The sequence below is a fragment of the Dermochelys coriacea genome, chromosome 6, assembly GCF_009764565.3.
Source record: "Dermochelys coriacea isolate rDerCor1 chromosome 6, rDerCor1.pri.v4, whole genome shotgun sequence".
Taxonomy (NCBI): Eukaryota; Metazoa; Chordata; order Testudines; family Dermochelyidae; genus Dermochelys; species Dermochelys coriacea.
Window position 1 is genome coordinate 86,493,373 of NC_050073.1, and position 18,851 is coordinate 86,512,223.

The 18,851-nt window shown below is 48.8% G+C and overlaps 1 protein-coding gene across 20 annotated transcripts in view; it reads left to right on the top strand.

Moving 5' to 3' along the window:
* Window positions 1–18,851, top strand: part of TTLL5 (tubulin tyrosine ligase like 5) — a 224,711-nt gene that overhangs the window by 189,832 nt on the left and 16,028 nt on the right. For 12 of the 20 annotated variants that reach the window (XM_043516200.1, XM_043516204.1, XM_043516197.1 and 9 more), the window contains one exon: window positions 6,830–6,915. The exons of the other annotated variants lie outside the window; for them this stretch is intronic. In XM_043516200.1, the coding sequence (XP_043372135.1) occupies window positions 6,830–6,915 (86 nt within the window). The remainder of the gene's footprint in view (window positions 1–6,829; window positions 6,916–18,851) is intronic. 20 annotated transcript variants of the gene reach the window in all.

An 18,851-nucleotide genomic window follows, 5' to 3' on the forward strand; every position in this document is an offset into this window, starting at 1 on the left:
CAGTCGGGGGATGCGGCTCCAGTGCCACCTGTAACCCAGGACACTCCTGACTCAGCTGGACCAACAGAGGAACCTAGCACAGCCCAGGAACAACCAGGGCAGCTTGCATGGCCATGAGGACCCTATACCGCTGATTGCCTCCTCATCATCGTCGCCTGATGAGGCAGTGGCAGTAGCATCAGCCTCAGGTCCTCTGTTCACTGACCACAGGGCTCACCAGGACCTACTCCACTGCATAGCCTGTTATATGGGTCTACAGGCAGAGGTTGCAACCGAATCAGAGGACCCAATGGGGGACATCCTCGCTCCGGAGGGTCCTTCCAGAGTGGCACTTCCAATAATTAAAACAATTCAGAATAACAAGACCCTGTGGCAGACTCCAGACTCCATTCCGCCCACTGCCAGGGATGTGGAGAGAAAATACTTTGTCCCCTCCAAGGGATACGAGTTTTTATTCTCTCACCTACACCCCTGCTCCCTGGTGGTCTTGGCAGTGAATGAAAAAGAGCACCAGGGGCAAGGGGTACCAGCCCCCCAGCCTAAGGAGGCCAAACGTATGGACCTCTTTGGCAGGAAAGTGTATGCTGCTGGGGGCCTACAGCTGAGGATAGCCAATAAGCAGTCTATTCTCAGTAGGTATAACTTAAACTCTTGGGACCCTATGTCCAAATACAAAGAGATGCTCCCTGCGAAGTCAAGAGCGGAGTTCTCAGCTCTGGTTGAGGAGGGGAAGGTGGTGGCCACGACATCCCTTCAGGCCTCCCTTGATGCAGCCAACTCAGCGGCCAACTCGGCAGCACGAACCATCTCCTCAGGGTGGTCATGAGGAGAACCTCCTGGCTCCAGGCTTCAGGTCTTTCCCGAGAGGTCCAACAGACGCTGAGGACCTTCCCTTTGAGGGCGCAGGGCTGTTTTCAGACCAGACAGATTCGAGACTCCATAGCCTTAAAGATTCAAGGACAACAATGAAGTCTTTGGGGATGCATACACCTGCTACCCAGAGAAAACCTTTCAAGCCTCAATCCCAGCAGCAGCAGAGGCAATATCAACCCCACCCAAGGACGTAGGGGCGAAAACAATAGGCATAGGCTGTCTAATCAGTCATCAAGCCAGGGCCAGGGCCTGACTAATCCACAGTCAGGATCCAAACAAGGGGACGCCTGAGGATGGCGTGCCAGACTCCATACCGGATCCTTCCCCCTGCTTTCTGAACCATCTATCCCACTTCTACCGTGTGTGGTACCTTATAACATCGGACCGTTGGGTCCTTCGCACAGTAGAGGTGGGATATTCTCTCCAATTCTGCTCCTCTCCTCCCTCCCACCCCCCTTCCCCGTCCCTCTTCAGGAAACCTTCTCATGAGCAACTCCTTGTACAGGAGATGCAATCACTCCTCTCCTTAGAGGCAGTGGAGGAGGTTCCTCAGGAGCTATGGGGCAAGGGGTTCTACTCCTGTTACTTCCTAATCCCCAAAGCAAAGGGGGGGTCTCAGACCCATCTAAGACCTGCGAGGACTCAACCAGTTTATAGTAAAGTTGAAGTTCCTCATGGTCTCCCTGAGCTTGATAATTCCTTCCCTGTATCTGGTTGATTGGTACGCTGCCCTCGACATGAAAGATGTGTACTTCCACATAGCCATTCGTCCAGCCCATAGATGTTTCCTGAGGTTTGTGGCTGATCACAAGCACTACCATTCACGATGCTCCCATTCGGTTTATCGACAGCCCACTGAGCATTCAAGTGCACAAAGTGCATGTCAGTGGTCACAGCCTTTCTCCGCAAGAGGCAGATACAGGTGTATCCCTACCTCGACGATTGGTTGCTGCGGGGACGTTCCAGGGAGCTGGTGGAGTCCCGTCTGGTTAGTCACAAATACTGGGTCTCCTCCTCAATGTGGACAAATCGACGCTGTCACCGACCCAAAGAATAGAATTAATTGGGGTAGTGCTAGACTCACTTCATGTGAGAGTGATACTATCGGGGTCCAGATTCCAAGCACTAATAGGAATCATTCAGACTCTCAAGTTTCAGAGTAGCAGTCGTGTTAGTCTGTATCTGCAAAAAGAAAAGGAGTACTTGTGGCACCTTAGAGACTAACAAATTTATTTGAGCATAAGCTTTCGTGAGCTACAGCTCACTTCATCGGATGCATGCAGTGGAAAATACAGTGGGGAGATTTGTATACACAGAGAACATGAAACAATGAGTGTTACCATACACACTGTAACAAGAGTGATCAGCAAGGTGAGCTATTATCAGCAGGAGAACAAGGGAGGGGAAAAAAACCTTTTGTAGTGATAATCAAGGTGGACCATTTTCAGCAGTTGACAAGAATGTCTGAGGAACAGTTGGGTTGGGGGAATAAACATGGGGAAATAGTTTTACTTTGTGTAATGACCCATCCACTCCCAGTCTTTATTCAAGCCTAAGTTAATTGTATCCAGTTTACAAATTAATTCCAATTCATCAGTCTCTCGTTGGAGTCTGTTTTTGAAGTTTTTTTTGTTGAAGAATTGCCACTTTTAGGTCGGTAATCGAGTAACCAAAGAGATTGAAGTGTTCTCCGACTGGTTTTTGAATGTTATAATTCTTGATGTCTGATTTGTGTCCATTTATTCTTTTACATAGAGACTGTCCAGTTTGGCCAACGTACCTGGTAGAGGGGCATTGCTGGCACATGATGGCATATATCACATTGGTAGATGTGCAGGTGAAGGAGCCTCTGATAGTGTGGCTGATGTGATTAGGCCCTATGATGGTGTCCCCTGAATAGATATGTGGACAGAGTTGGCAACGGGCTTTGTTGCAAGGATAGGTTCCTGGGTTAGTGGTTCTGTTGTGTGATGTGTAGTTGCTGGTGAGTATTTGCTTCAGGTTGGGGGGCTGTCCGTAAGCAAGGACTGGCCTGTCTCCCAAGATCTGTGAGAGTGATGGGTCGTCCTTCAGGATAGGTTGTAGATCCTTGAGGATGCGTTGGAGAGGTTTTAGTTGGGGGCTGAAGGTGATGGCTAGTGGCGTTCTGTTATTTTCTTTGTTGGGCCTGTCCTGTAGTAGGTGACTTCTGGGTACTCTTCTGGCTCTGTCAATCTGTTTCTTCACTTCAGCAGGTGGGTATTGTAGTTGTAAGAATGCTTGATAGAGATCTTGTAGGTGTTTGTCTCTGTCTGAGGGGTTGGAGCAAATGCAGTTGTATCGTAGAGCTTGGCTGTAGACGATGGATCGTGTGGTGTGATCTGGATGAAAGCTAGAGGCAAGTAGGTAGGCATAGCGGTCAGTAGGTTTCCGGTATAGGGTTGTGTTTATGTGACCATCGCTTACTGAAAACACCATCCTACCCACTATGGATGTAGAAGCCCGCTACACCAACATTCCACACAAAGATGGACTACAAGTGTTAGGAATAGTATCCCCGATAATGTCACGGCAAACCTGGTGGCTGAACTTTGTGACTTTGTCCTCACCCATAACTATTTCACATTTGGGGACAATGTATACCTTCAAATCAGAGGCACTGCTATGGGTACCCGCATGGTCCCACAGTATGCCAACATTTTTATGGCTGACTTAGAACAACGCTTCCTCAGCTCTCGTCCCCTAATGCCCCTACTCTACTTGCGCTACATTGATGACATCTTCATCATCTGGACCCATGGAAAAGAAGCCCTTGAGGAATTCCACCATGATTTCAACAATTTCCATCCCACCATCAACCTCAGCCTGGACCAGTCCACACAAGAGAACCACTTCCTGGACACTATGGTGCTACTAAGCGATGGTCACATAAACACCACCCTATACTGGAAACCTACTGACCACTATGCCTACCTACATGCCTCCAGCTTTCATCCAGACCACACCACATGATCCATTGTCTACAGCCAAGCTCTACGATACAACCGCATTTGCTCCAACCCCTCAGACAGAGACCTGGGTTGAGGGGCCTACCTTGGAGATCTACAGACACAGGACAGGTGGTTGCAGTCCGAGATCCTGCTCCACATCAATATAAAGGCGCTCAGAGCAGTAAGTCTAGCCTGCCAGACCTTCAAGGACAGACTTCAAGGTCAGTGGGTGGGGGTGTTGAACAACAATACCACCACCATGTTTTACATAAACGAAGAGGGTGGAGCCCGCTCCTTCCCTCTGTGTCACGAAGCTCTCCAGCTTTGGGATTTCTGTATAGCCCACTCAGGACGCCTCCAGGTGAATAATCTCCCAGGCCTGCAGAACGAGATGGCAGACCGTCTCAGCAGGTCATTTCTCAACCACAAGTGGTCAGTCTGTCCGGACGTCTTACATTCCATCTTCCAAAGGTGCAGCTTTCCCCAGGTGGACTTGTTTGCCACTAGGAGCAACAGGAAGTGTCCAACATTCTGCTCCTTCCAGAAACACAGTCCGGGCTCCATCTCAGACGCATTCCTGCTACCTTGGGAGGACCACCTCATGCCCATATGCTCAGGGTTTAGCTGATTGCCATATTTGGGGTCGGGAAGGAATTTTCCTCCAGGGCAGATTGGAGAGGCCCTGGAGGTTTTTTGCCTTCCTCATGGGGCATGGTTGACTTGAGGGAGGCTTCTCTGCTCCTTGAAGTCTTTGAACCATGATTTAAGGACTTCAATAGCTCAGACATAGGTGAGGTTTTTTATAGGAGTGGGTGGGTGAGATTCTGTGGCCTGCGCTGTGCAGGAGGTCGGACTAGATGATCAGAATGGTCCCTTCTGACCTTAGTATCTATGAATCTATGTACGCCTTCCCGCTGCTCCCACTTTTTCACAAGGTGCTGCTCAAGATCCTCAGAGACAGAGTAAACCTGATCATGCTGGCCCCAATGTGGCCACGAAAACATTGGTACTCCATGCTTCTGGAGATGTTGGTGGACATCCCAATAGCACTGCCACTTTACCCAGATCTGATCACACGGGACCATGTTCGCCTCCTTCACCCAGACCTCCAATCCCTTCATCTCATCCCTTAACTCTGACCCCACCTCATGGCTTGGAAGCTTCATGGTTAAATCCAACAGAGCTCCAATGCTCAGATTCGGTGAAGGAAGTGTTGCTTGGTAGCAGGAAACCTTCCATTAGGGCCACTTACCAAGTTAAGTGGAAAAGGTTCTCATGCTGGTGTGAGTAGTGTCACACATCTCCACTTCAGACATCTATACCACTCATCCTGGAAAACCTACTACATCTGAAACAGCAAGGATTGGCAGGATCATCCATCAGGGTACACCTTGCGGCCTCTGGGCATTTCCCCCGGGAGAATTGGGGTGTTCTATATTCGCCAACTCTATGGTGGGCCATTTCCTAAAGGATTTGGAAAGACTATACCCACACTTTTGACCACCTGTACCAGCTTGATCTCAATCTGGTTCTCTCCAGACTAATGGGAGCCCCGTTTGAACCACTGGCTATATGCTTCCTTCTGTATCTCTCATGGAAGGTAGCATTCCTGGTTGCCATCACTTCAGCCAGGAGAGTGTCTGAGTTAAAAGCACTGACCTTTGACAACCCCACAACCCCCCACCCCCAGTCTTCCATATAGACAAGGTACAGCTCAGGCCTCACCCAGCCTTTCTGCCCAAGGTGGTATCTCAATTCCACATTGGACAAGACGTTTTTCTACCAGTCTTCTATCCTAAGCTGCATGCCAATGCATGGGAGCAGAGACTTCGTTCGCTAGATGTCCAGAGAGTGCTATCGTTCTACATTGGGCGCACTAAACCTTTCAGGAAATCGAACCAACTGTTCATAGCAGTGGCATGTTGGATGAAAGGGCTTCCGGTCTTCTCACAGAGCATTTCATCATGGATCACGGACTGCATCCATACTTTCTATGACGTCGCCAAGGTTCCAGCTCCGCCAATTACAGCGTACTTGATGCTGGCTTAAGCCTCATCTGCTCTTTCCTGGCCCAGGTGCCCATCCAGGAGATCTGCAGAACGGAGACCTGGTCATCTGTGCACACGTTTACTACCCACTATGCCATCACACAGCATGCCAGAGAGGATGCAGCTTTTGGCAGGGCAGTTCTCCAATGAGTGGTTCCTTAACTCTGACCCCACTTCCAGGGGAGAGCTTGGGAGTCACCTGATTGGAATGGACATGAACAAACGCTCAAAGAAGAAAAAACGGTTACTTGCCTTCTTGTAACTGTTGTTCTTCAATATGTGTTGTTCACGTCCATTCCAATACCCTCCCTCCTTCCCCTCTGTTGGAGTAGGCGGCAAGAAGGAACTGAAAGGGGGGGTCAGGTCGACAGAATCATATATTGAGTGCCATGAAGACACCACTCCAGGGGGCTCCCTAGCCGACCTGACGGGAGCTGCTAAGGGAAAAGTTTCAGATGACCGTGCACATGGTGCACGCGCACCTAATTGGAATGGACGTGAACAACACATCTCAAAGAGCAACAATTACAAGAAGGTGAGTAACTGTTCTTTCTTTTCTGCTTCAGAGCACTGAGTAGTATGGACCCCATGGTACTATTAAGTGTGTTTTGTGACTTGGCAGCTCAGAACCAAATGCTTTTTCCTTCACTTCCCATCTACTACTCTCAGAGCCAGGCACAGGGGCACTCAGGACAAAACGTTGATATAGAAGGAGTGGCTCTTGCAGGTGCCTGTGGACTCACTTATTTCCCTTCTACCTTTTTGGAGCTTCCTGCTGGCACTGCACATTTCTTCCCACGTTCAGGTCATGTTTTGTGGCTCCCATCTCTGAGCCCCAGTGGCCTATATGACTTAGTGTCTCTCAAGGCAGCTAAACCTTTGCACTGGCCTGGCCTTTCCATGCTGATCTCGTTCTAATTCAGTGATTTTATCTGCCAGGGTAACTTCTATAGAAGGGCAGCTGAATGGATTTCAGAACAGCCTTAGCAGTGCAGCATCCTGTGAGCCAGGCACAAAATCCACAGGTGAGTGCAGGTCCCACAGACAAGGAGAGAAGGGTAAAGGAATGGAATGATGGAGTGTGTTGATCTCCAGCAGTTGGCAGGGAAGGGGCCAACCCTCTGGCTAGAGAAAAAGACACAGCTGCTTACCCTGAGTGCAGTGGTTTGCAAGTAGCAACCCTGGGGCCATCTGAGGGTGGAATTAATTCCTCCTGGGACACTGTAAAAAGGACTTACTGAGGGGGAGCTGGGGCTGAGTCTGGCAAGGAGAGTTGGAGATGAAGGATCCTTAGAAGTAGAGTTGAAAGGAGAGCTTGGCTAAAATGAGCCACCTTTGCTTTTAGCTTTGGCTGAGGGACATTCTCCTGATTCTGGTTGGCCTGTAAAAGGCCAAGGCATTTTTTACTTTTACTTTTCTGTCTTGCAGTAAAGCCTCTCTGTCCAGAAAGGGTTACTTTAGATGTCCTATGGATTTGTCTTCTCTAATTTTCTTACTTCTCTGGTTCATGACTGCTTAATTCAAAGAAGTTTCTCTGGGACTGGTGTCGAGGAAACAAGAATCTGATCTTTTTCCACTGCTTCAAAAGTGTCTGCAGAACAGATATGTTGTTGGTTTAGATGAACCAAAACTGTATGTGATATTATTGCCAGGGCCCTGTGTATTCTGTGATGCTGCAGCCATGGAATTTGTAGCAGAATTGAGCTCCAGAATCTGAGCTTTAATTTGTAAAGAATTATATTTTTAGCCCTTATGGTTGCTGAGAAAACCATGAGAACATGACCTGAGTGTCTCTGATGCGGTGATTTCCGCCTGAGTCTGCACAGCCTGAAACAATAGCTCAAAAAGAAGTGACCTGCCCCATTCATCTCCAGTGGGGGGTTAGCTCTAAAATTTAAGGATGACATTTCCAATATTAACATTAACAATTTCATTGCTGATCCTTTAGAAAAAACATCTAGCTAATGTAAATTCTTGAACAATTCCAAACTGCCTCCTACGCTTTACCACCTGCAAAGCCTCCGGCTTTCCTACTAGCAGTTTTTACAATAGTTAACAGAGAAATCTGCATCCCACTCAGCCCTGATAGTGTGGGTGGGGACAGTGTAAAATGGGATTCAATCTGAATAAGTAACACAATTTCACTATTTTAATGTATATGTAGTTGCTGCAGAATTTCTCATTTGCACAATTCAACACCTGTTGGCTGTAGAGTTTTGGGGCCATGATGTATATAGGGCTACAGATTAAAAGCCCAGTCCTCAGGATCTGACCCAAAGACACTGATTCCAGTCCTGGCACACCCAACAGGAAAAAATAGTGGGTGCTTAGCACCCACTAGCCACAGCTGTTTAGGCAGCTGCCACCAGTCAGCTGTTCAAGTGGCTGATGGGGGGTGGAAAGCAGCGAGCGGTGGACAAGCAGGGCCTTAGGGGAGGGAAGAGGGAAGAGGCAGAGCGAGTGCGGGGCCTCGGGGAGAGGTGGAGCAGGGGTGCAAAGAGGAGGAGTGAGGGTGGAGCCTTGAGGGAGGGGCGGAGTGGGGGCAGGAAGAGGCAGGATGAGGGTGGGGCCTCAGGGGAGGGTGGAGTGGGGGCAGTGTCTTGGGGCGAAGCAGGGGTGGAGCACCCCTAGGGAAAAAGAAAACTCGTGACTATGATATGACCAAGCTGATTTATGCGATCCTGCATGAACATGCCAGTCTGTTGAGCACTGTTCTTCTCTCGGTTGCTTCCTCCTGAGCTCCCGCCATTGCCACCCTACAGTCTTCTGTCTTGCAGGAAGAAAACCTTCTACCTAAAATGTATTCTCCAACTCCACTCTGGCCACTGCTGAAAGTAGCTCCTTCAGTTGATCCTGTATGTATCTACTGTAACTGCAAGCAGCAACCCCTCCCTATTTCTGTGAGCATCTTCCAGGAATTAATGCAGAGCACATGTGAGGGGAATTGTCAGTAAATGGACAATAGACAGCAACAGTCTAGAACTTTAGGAAATGTAAGCTAGATAGTATGGCTCTCTTGGTAATTGTGAGGTCCCCTTTAAGGGAGGGATGTAACCATTCGTACTGGGAGTGTTCAAGGTGAAGTGAACACGAGGTAGAAATCAGAGTCCTCTCCTGCAGGAGTACTTGTGGCACCTTAGAGACTAACAAATTTATTAGAGCATAAGCTTTCGTGAGCTACAGCTCACTTCTGTAGCTCACAAAAGCTTATGCTCTAATAAATTTGTTAGTCTCTAAGGTGCCACAAGTACTCCTTTTCTTTTTGCGAATACAGACTAACACGGCTGCTACTCTGAAACCTCTCCTGCAGGATGTGGCTAGCTGACCCAGGGCGAACCTGCCTCTCTGAATCTGAAATGAAGAGTTTAGACCAGAGCATGTTGTATAAGCTCAAGCAACAGAGCTTGAGAGAGGGCTACTGGAAGCATGACTTGCTAGGTAAGCCACTTAAAGCCTTCTCCTTGCCCCGAAAGAAAGGTGTTACAGCTCCAAGAGTAGTGTGTGCTATTTCAGTGAGCAGAATGATTGGAGAGAAGTGATTGTTGCTCTTGGAAATGTGAGGGGAAGATATTTTGCCCAGTTCAACATTAGGCCCCCCTCTTCTAGGTGTCTGAGGCACTAAGACATTTTTCTTCCTCTCCCTCTGAAACCCAGTACCTTCTTTGTTTTGTAGCCCTTCTTTCTCTCATCATAAGGTTTGATTGGTTATCATTTCATTTATGAGTAGTGCCCTACATGTGCCTGCCCTGAGGAGTATGCAGTCTAGATCAGATACAACATGGCATGACTTTGGGCAAGGGAGAAGGGAGGTTGTTCTGAGGGACTCATCCTAGAAGTAGAATGGATAGTTATCTGGAAAGGCAAGAGATTAAACAGGGCAGTTCCATGCACAGCCCCAGGGACAGCAAGGGAGGATGCAGGCAAAATACCCTCCCTTCCATCTCTCAGCCTGTAATCCACATGGATTCTGAAGTGTCAGGAGGAGCATTCACTCTCTGCTTGGCCCATTCAAACTCAGTTTATTAGGTCCTGACATGGAAACCTTCAGGGTAGTGAATTGGGAAGCAGCACAACCACGTCCACTGGGGCAGATGGGTTTGGGAGAGTATTAGTTGGGCAAACTCATGGAGCACCCTGGGATTGGTCCTGCTCCCTAGTGGGCAGGCTTTGATTGACTTTTGAGTTGGGAAAGGCTATCAAAGAAGCCAGTGGAGAGGTCCTTCTGCACATTTGATTATACGGTAGTATCTATGCAGGGTTTAGAACTGCATCTCCTTCCTCTACTGCTCGGCTGTAGAGACTGCTCCTGGATGAGTCCTGCCCTTTCTAATCTATAAGATAGGGTGAAAGAGGCACACTTGTCTGAGAAGGCCAGCCAGACACCAACATACGGAGGGTGAAATACTGGCTCAATGGAAGTCAATGTAAAAACTCCCATTGACATCATTGGGACCAAGATTTAAAACAGAGGCTCTAAGCCTCTTTCACATGTCTGTCCTGCCAGTGTATATCTGTGGGTATGTTTCAGAGTGGTAGCCATGTGTGTCTGTATCACAAAAACAAAGAGGAATCCTTGTGGCACCTTAGAGACTAACAAATTTACTTGGGCATATGCTTTTGTGGGCTAAAACCCACTTTATCAGATGCATGGAGTGGAAAATACAGAGTAGTATAAATACACAGCATATGAAAAGATGGGAGTTGCCTTTACCAAGTGGGGGGTCAGTGCTAACAAGCCAATTAAATTAAGGTGGAAGTGGGCTATTCTCAACAGTTGACAAGAAAAGGTGGAAATCACTTTTGTAGTGCTAACGAGGCCAATGTAATCAAGGTAGCCCATTTCAAACAGTTAACAAGAAGGTGTGAGCATCAGCAGGGGGAAATTAGTTTTTGTAGTGACCCATCCACTCCCAGTCTTTATTCAGGCCTAATTTGATGGTGTCCAGTTGCAAATTAATTCTAGTTCAGCAGTCTCTCGTTGGAGTCTGTTTTTGAAGCTTTTTTTGTGGAAGAATTGCCACTTTTACGTCTGTAATCGAGTAACCAAAGACATTGAAGTGTTCTCCGACTGGTTTTTGAATGTTATAATTCTTGACATCTGATTTGTGTCCATTTATTCTTTTGTGTAGAGACTGTCCGGTTTGGCCAGTGTACATGGTAGAGGGGCATTGCTGGCACATGATGGCATATATCACATTGGTAGATGTGCAGGTGAAGGAGCCTCTGATAGTGTGGCTGATATGGTTAGGTCCTATGATGGTGTCCCTTGAATAGATACGCAGACAGAGTTGGCACTGAGGTTTGTTGCAGGGTTTGGTTCCTGGGTTAGTGTTTTTGTTGTGTGGTGAGTGATTTCTGGTGAGTATTTGCTTCAGGTTTGGGGGCTGTCTGTAAGCGAGGACTGGCCTGTCTCCCAAGGTCTGTGAGAGTGAGGAATCGTCCTTCATGATCGGTTGTAGATCCTTGAGGATGCGCTGGAGAGGTTTTAGTTGGGGGCTGTAGGTGACGGCTAATGGCGTTTTGTTACTTTCTTTGTTGGGCCTGTCCTGTAGTAGGTGACTTCTGGGTACCCTTCTGGCTCTTATCAGTCTGTTTTTTCACTTCACCAGGTGGGTATTGTAGTTTTAAGAACACTTGATAGAGATCCGGTAGGTGTTTGTCTCTGTCTGAGGGATTGGAGCAAATGTGGTTGTATCTTAGAGCTTGGTTGTAGACAATGGATCATGTGATGTCATCTGGATGAAAGCTGGAGGCATGTAGGTAAGTATAGTGGTCAGTAGGTTTTCAGTATAGGGTGGTGTTTATGTGACCATCGTTTATTTGGACTGTAGTGTCTAGGAAGTGGATCTCTTGTGTGGACTGTTGTATGTTGTAATCCTTTGGGGCTGGTTGGGGCTGCAGTCACACTACCATAAACAGAGACACATGGAAAAGCTGTTTGGGTCCCTGCTGTCCCAGACATACCCATTGGGCTATTGCTGCCTTCTGGTTGTTGTTAGTATAAGGGATGTGAGGGTCAAGTAGTGGGGAGGCTTCTGTGCAGAGGGAGGGAGGGACAGCCCCAAGCTAAGCCATCTTTTCCATTTTCCAGGTCCTTTGGAAGTTGGCCCCCAGCTTATATTCGCCAGATCCAAATCTTCTTCCAGTCGGTCCAGATCCACTGGCACAGTTGTAGGGCAGAGAAAGAGTGCAGGCAGGGCCAGTTTAAGGTAACAGTAGCCATTGGACTCCCAGACCATTCTTCTTCCTCTGTCCTCAGAGGTAACTCTGATAGCCTTGCTGGGGGGGTAGTAGACTTTGGGGCTCAGCAAAGAGAAGAAGAGTGAGAGAAGCAGGTAACTCAAGAGAAGGTGAGTCTGAGGTTCTGTGGAAGTGAGAAACATAGGCACTATAGAAGCTGGCAACCAATCTGCTCAGATAAAAATCCACTTGCGGTGGTACTGCAGCTGTAAGAAAATACTAGTTCTTCGAGTGCTTGCTCATGTCCATTCCATGTAGGTGTGTGTGCTCGCCACTGCACTAGTGTCGGAAGTTTTTACCCTCAATGGTATCCATAGGGGACGAGCTCTGGCACCCTCTGGAGTGGAGCACATAGGCGCTGGTATAAGGGTGCCACTGGCCCCTTCCCTCAGTTCCTTCTTACTGCCAGCGTTGGTGCGGAATGCTCCCCTTACTGTAGCAAGTGGTTTCCTTTCAGTGGTTCTTTGAACTTTTTTCTTTGTAAATAGTTGTAGTTAGTTGATAGTTAGCACTTCTTATAGATTCATAGATACTAAGGTCAGAAGGGACCATTCTGATCATCTAGTCCGACCTCCTGCACAACGCAGGCCACAGAATCTCACCCACCCACTCCTACGAAAAACCTCACCTATGTCTGAGCTATTGAAGTCCTCAAATCGTGGTTTAAAGACTTCAAGGAGCAGAGAATCCTCTCTCAAGTGACCCGTGCCCCATGCTACAGAGGAAGGTGAAAAACCTCCAGGGCCTCTTCCAATCTGCCCTGGAGGAAAATTCCTTCCCGACCTCAAATATGGTGATCAGCTAAACCCTGAGCACATGGGCAAGATTCACCAGCCAGATACCCAGGAAAGAATTTTCAATAGTAAATCAGATCCCATCCATCTAATATCCCATCTCAGGGGATTTGGCCTATTTACCCTGAATATTTAAAGATCAATTACTTACCAAAATCCCATTATCCCATCATACCATCTCCTCCATAAACTTATCGAGTAGAATCTTAAAGCCAGATAGATCTTTTGCCCCCACTGCTTCCCTTGGAAGGCTATTCCAAAATTTCACTCCTCTGATGGTTAAACCTTCGTCTCATTTCAAGTCTAAACTTCCTGGTGGCCAGTTTATACCCATTTGTTCTTGTGTCCACATTGGTGCTGAGCTTAAATAATTCCTCTCCCTCTCGTGTATTTATCCCTCTGATATATTTTTAGAGAGCAATCATATCTCCCCTCAACCTTCTTTTAGTTAGGCTAAACAAGCCAAACTCCTTAAGTCTCCTTTCATAAGACAAGTTTTCTTAATAGATTAGTATACTTTAGTGATAGCTAGTGCCCTGAGGGACTTAGCCCAGAGATGGGGCATGCCCTCCTCCCTGGGCTTCAAGCCTTGCAATCGCTGTAAGAAGCCCATGCGAATCAGCAATCCACAGATAAGCTGTTTAAGTGTCTGGGTGAATCCCACATTTGCGAAAAGTGTTGCATTTGCAAGGGATTCAAGCCCCGGACCAAGAAAGAAAGAGATAGTAGTCTGCACATGCACTTCATGGAGTGAGCACTTTCACCAGCCTTGGAGCCGGCACATTTGGACTCAGTACCTAGTACTTCGGCATTGACGAGAAGTGCCCCCTGGCACTGAATTTCGGTGCCAATCTCCGTCGCTGGTACCAGCCAAAAAGCATAAGAAACACATGGGAAGGGAGTGCTTCCTGGGCATCCATAAGGGCAAGGATAAAGGAGAAGTGGAGCTTAGATTGGCTTGGACTCTCTCGCCATCTCTGGAACCCAGTCAGGCAGCGGCCTCACTGGTTGAACCTAGCCCGCCCCACGATCTGCCTCCTACACTGGGGAGTGGTAGAGGCACGCGGTACCTCATGGTGCCATCCACCCCGGAAGCCTTTCAAGCGGCAAAAGACATCTTCTCCCTCCTTGTGCTGCCTACTCCTCGGGAAGAGAGGCCCAAGGACCCCTCCCTCCCATCCGTTTCAAGGTGAAAGCCTTTAATGGCATTCCTACATAATTGACCCCCGCGGCACCGTACCCTAGCCCCATCTCGGTCTCCAGGGCCATGCTAGCAACCTCCAGAGCTGCACTCTGGATCACAGACCTGCGACCAGTTGACTAATTCCCAGCACAGAATGCCAGACTCCAGGCACCAATCCCCGGGATCCCGACATGAGTCACCGGACCCACAGTACTGGGCTGCAGAGGCATGCCGTCAGTTCCCGGAACCCCGGCAACAGTCACCTGGCAGGCACTGCTCACCAGTTCCCAAGCACTGCTCACCAGAGCCTTCTTGGCACTCTCAGGAGTCCTGGCACCGCTCCTCCAAACCTTGCCAGTTACCACTGTCCCAACACCGGTCGCCAGAGCCCCAACACTGGTTGTTGGTCATCAGAGCATCATGGACGGTCCCTGTGCTCCCGGTCCTGGTCACCAGAGCCTGCACACCGTCCTCGGAGCAAGTGGTGTCACTCTCCACATTATTACCGGGCCTATGCACAATACTGCTGGTCGCTGGATACGCAACATGACTCGGCAGGTTCCTGGTACCGCTCCCCAAATGGCAGGTGCAAGTTTGCCAGATACAGCAGGGAAGTCTACCCTATTGTGATGCCAACTTGGTCACCTGAGGAAGATTATACTTCCTCAGGCTCTGAGAGTGAGGAGTTGTGGCCCCCAGAGACCTACCACCACTTGCAGTCAGCAGGTTTTCCCCAGGGCCAGTCTACAAGTATGTGGCCACAGGATCAAAGGTACCTGGTAGAGGTATAAGCCATGAGCATGTTCCTAAGCTGGGAGTCCTCAGACCCACCAGTCAATCTCAGGGGCATCAGAAAGACCTTCAAAATCAGTGTTTCACCCCCCTATTCCCCAGAGCTTGGATGTTGGGTTGGGCCAAGGGGCCCAGGAACCACTCCCTCCAGGACATGTGGCTCCCCAGGCAAGGAACATGGAACCCGCCCCTCACCCTGGGCTGGTCTCCTCCTCCTCATCACCTGATGAGAAAGTAGCAGGCCCCTCGCAGATGGTGCCTCAAGATGATGTCAAAGCCTAGCAGGAGCTTCTTAAATGGGTCGCAGCAAACCTGGGATTGAAGGCAGAGGAGATGTCCAAACCAGCGGACTCCCTATTTGACATGCTGGCCACAGTGGCCCTGGCAAGGGTGGCCCTTCCCGTCCATGATGGGGTGGTCAAGATGTAAAAGCCCTGTGGCAGACCCTGTCATCCTTGCCACCTATGTCCAAGAGGGCAGAGTGCAAGTATTGTGTCCCTACAAAAGGGTTTGAGTATTTGTATACGCACCCCACCCCCGGGTCTCTAGCAGTCGCAGTGGCCAACAAGCGCAACAGGCAGAATCAGCTCAGCTTGACCCCCAAGAATAAAGACGCGAAGTGACTCATGTACAGCAGGAAAATTTATTTTACAGCCAGCCTACAGTTTTGCATTGCAAACCACCAGGCCCTGCTCCGCAGATATCATTTTAATGTATGGCAATCCACGGCCAAGTTTACTGATTCGCTCCTGCAGGACTTTAAGCAGGAGTTCAATGCCATATTAGATGAGGATAGAGAAATTGCAAGAGCCCTCCAGGCCACCTCAGACGCGGCGGATTCCACAGCCAGAACCACGGTGTCGGCGTTGTCAATGAGGCGGGCGTTGTGGCTGCAGTCATCTGGCCTGTCAGCGGAAGTCCAACAATCTATCCAGGATCTCCCATTTGACAGCTTGGCCCTGTTTGCTGAACAATCGGACCACAGCCAGATATGGCCTGAAAGACTCTAGGACCACTCTTTTCTCGCTGGGCCTGCACCCCTGAGCTTGTGCTAGGAAGAAATTTAAACCTCAGCACACACAGAGGTTCACAAGCTCAGCCAGAACAGAAAGAGCAGGGGATATAGGCGTCGCCAGGGTCAACCATTGGCAGTGGGGTCTCTTTCGGGCTCAAGCCACACCCCTCCTAAGAACAAGCAATCATTTGAAGGGACAACCTCCCAGCCTGCAACCAGGATCTATCTCATCCTTTATATTCCAACCATTTGTTAACTTACCTCCCAGCTGGGACTGCCATAACTACGGACCACTGGGTCCTCAATACAGTGGCAGTGGAGTGCACTCTCCAATTTCTGTCCCTCCTTCCTACCCCCCTTCATGTCCCTCTTTAGAGATCCTTCTCACAAGCACCTGTTCGCCCAGGAGGTACAAGGCCTCCTACGACTGGGGGCAGTAGAGGAAGTTCCTGCGGAGCAAAGAGAGAGAGGTTTTTACTCCCAGTATTTTCTCATTCCAAAGGCGGCCTATGCCCCATCCTAGACCTGCAAAACCTCAACAAATATCTCAAAAAGTTGAGGTTACGCCTGGTCTCCCTGGCCTCCATCATTCCCTTCCTGGAGACTGGTATGCCGCCTTCGACCTGAAGGATGCGTACTTTTATATTTCCCGGTCACAGGAGATTCCTACGGTTTGTTATCAGTCAGATACACTACCAGTTCCCTGTGCTCCTGTTTGGCCTAGCGATGGCACCAAGAGTGGTAACAAAGTGCATGGATCTTGGAATTCTGAAAGACATCTAAGTAGATAAATTCATGGAGGATAGGTCCATCAATGGCTATTAGCCAGGATGGACAGGAATGGTGTCCCTAGCCTCTGTTTGCCAGAAGCTGGGAATCAGCAACAGGGGATGGATCACTTTATGATTACCTGTTCTATTCATTCCCTCTGGGGCACTTGGCACTGGCCACTATCGGAAGACAGGATATTGGACTAGATGGATCTTTGGTCTGACCCAGTAGGACCATTCTTACTTTCTTATGAGATCCGGTTCCCCAGTGGGATCTCAACCTGGTCCTCTCCAGGCTCACCAGTTCTCCTTTTGAGCCTCTGACTTCTTGCGCTCTTGCACCTGTCGTGGAAGGTCACATTCCTTGTAGCCATTACCTCAGCGAGACGAGTGTCCGAGATTAAAGCCCTCACTTTGGAGCCCCCGTATACAGTGTTCTAAAAGGACAAGGTGCATCTGCTGGCCTTCCTGCCAAAGGTGGTGTCGCACTTCCATGTCAACCAGGATATCTTCCTCCTGGTGTTGTGTCCAAAGCCTTATACAACCAATGAGGAGAAGTGTCTGCACACTCTAGATGTCAGGCACACCCTAGCTTTCTACCTGGAGCGCACCAAGCCCTTCCGCAGATTGACCTAGCTCTTTATCACATTAGCTGCCAGGATGAAGGGCCTTCTGGCGTCCTCTCAGACGATTTCGAATTGGATCACCACCTGCATCCGTACTTGTTATGAGTTGATGCAGACTGTGCCTTCACAGATAGTGAAGGCTCACTCTACTAGGAATCAGTTATCTTTGGCTGGCCCATGTCCCCATCCAGGACATCTGTAGAACCATGACATGGTCATCGGTACACACTTTCGCGATGCATTACGCCATCTAGGTGATGGCAAGCCAGGGATGATGCTGGATTTGGCAGAACTGTGTTGCAATTGACACGTCCGTGAACTTTTACCTGCCTCCGAAGGTACTGCATGGGAGTCACTTACAATCAAATGGACATTGAGCAAGTACTCAAAGAAAAAATGGTTAATCACCTTTCGTAACTGTTGTTCTTCGAGATGTGTTGCTCATGTCCATTCCATGACCCACCCTCCTTTCCCTCTGTCGGAGTTCCAGCAAGAAGGAACTGAGGGGGGGGGGGACTGGTGGCGCCCTTATACCGGCGCATATGCTCGCTACTCAAGAGGGTGCCAGAGCCAGTCCCCTACAGATACCACTGAGGGTAAAAACTTCCGGCACTGGTGCATGTGGCAAGCACCTACACCTACAATGAAATGGACATGAGCAACACATATCGAGGAACGGTTACGAAAGGTGAGTAACTGTTTTTTATGGACACCGTGAGCCTGACTTGAACTCGTGATGGTAGATCAGAGCACAAGGTGAGTGTCACTTCTGCTGTGACACGACCCAAGGTTCTGAGCCAAGCAACCAATGCAGATTAGCAAAAAGAAAAGGAGTACTTGTGGCACCTTAGACACTAACAAATTTATTAGAGCATAAGCTTTCGTGAGCTACAGCTCACTTCATCGGATGCATTTGGTGGAAAAAACAGAGGAGAGATTTATATACACACACAGAGAACATGAAACAATGGGTTTATCATGTTTAACGTGTTTATCATGTTTTTCATGTTCTCTATGTGTGTATATAAATCTCTCCTCTGTTTTTTCCACCAAATGCATCCGATGAAGTGAGCTGTAGCTCACGAAAGCTTATGCTCTAATAAATTTGTTAGTCTCTAAGGTGCCACAAGTACTCCTTTTCTTTTTGCGAATACAGACTAACATGGCTGCTACTCTGAAATGCAGATTAGGAATCTTAACCTCTAGTTCTTCTGATTTTCTCAGGTGTTGTACATCCGCAAGTCTCCCTGCCCCCCCTCCCCCCCCGCATTGACTTTAATGGAAGTAGTGGGTGCCCCGCAACTCTGAAAATCAGACCATATGGGCAACCATTACTATATTACCAGTTCCACCGGAGAAAACTCTAGTCCCTCTATATGAACCAGGTTTAGATTCACCCTGCCTTAGACTGAGGGTCCCTAGAGAGAACTATTCCTCTGCTATTTTCTCCCTAATGGAATTTAACACCATGTGTGCTAGCAAAGTAATCCGCCAGGGGATTAAGAAGAGCAATCACATCCTCCTGAGGCTGCCTGGCTGTT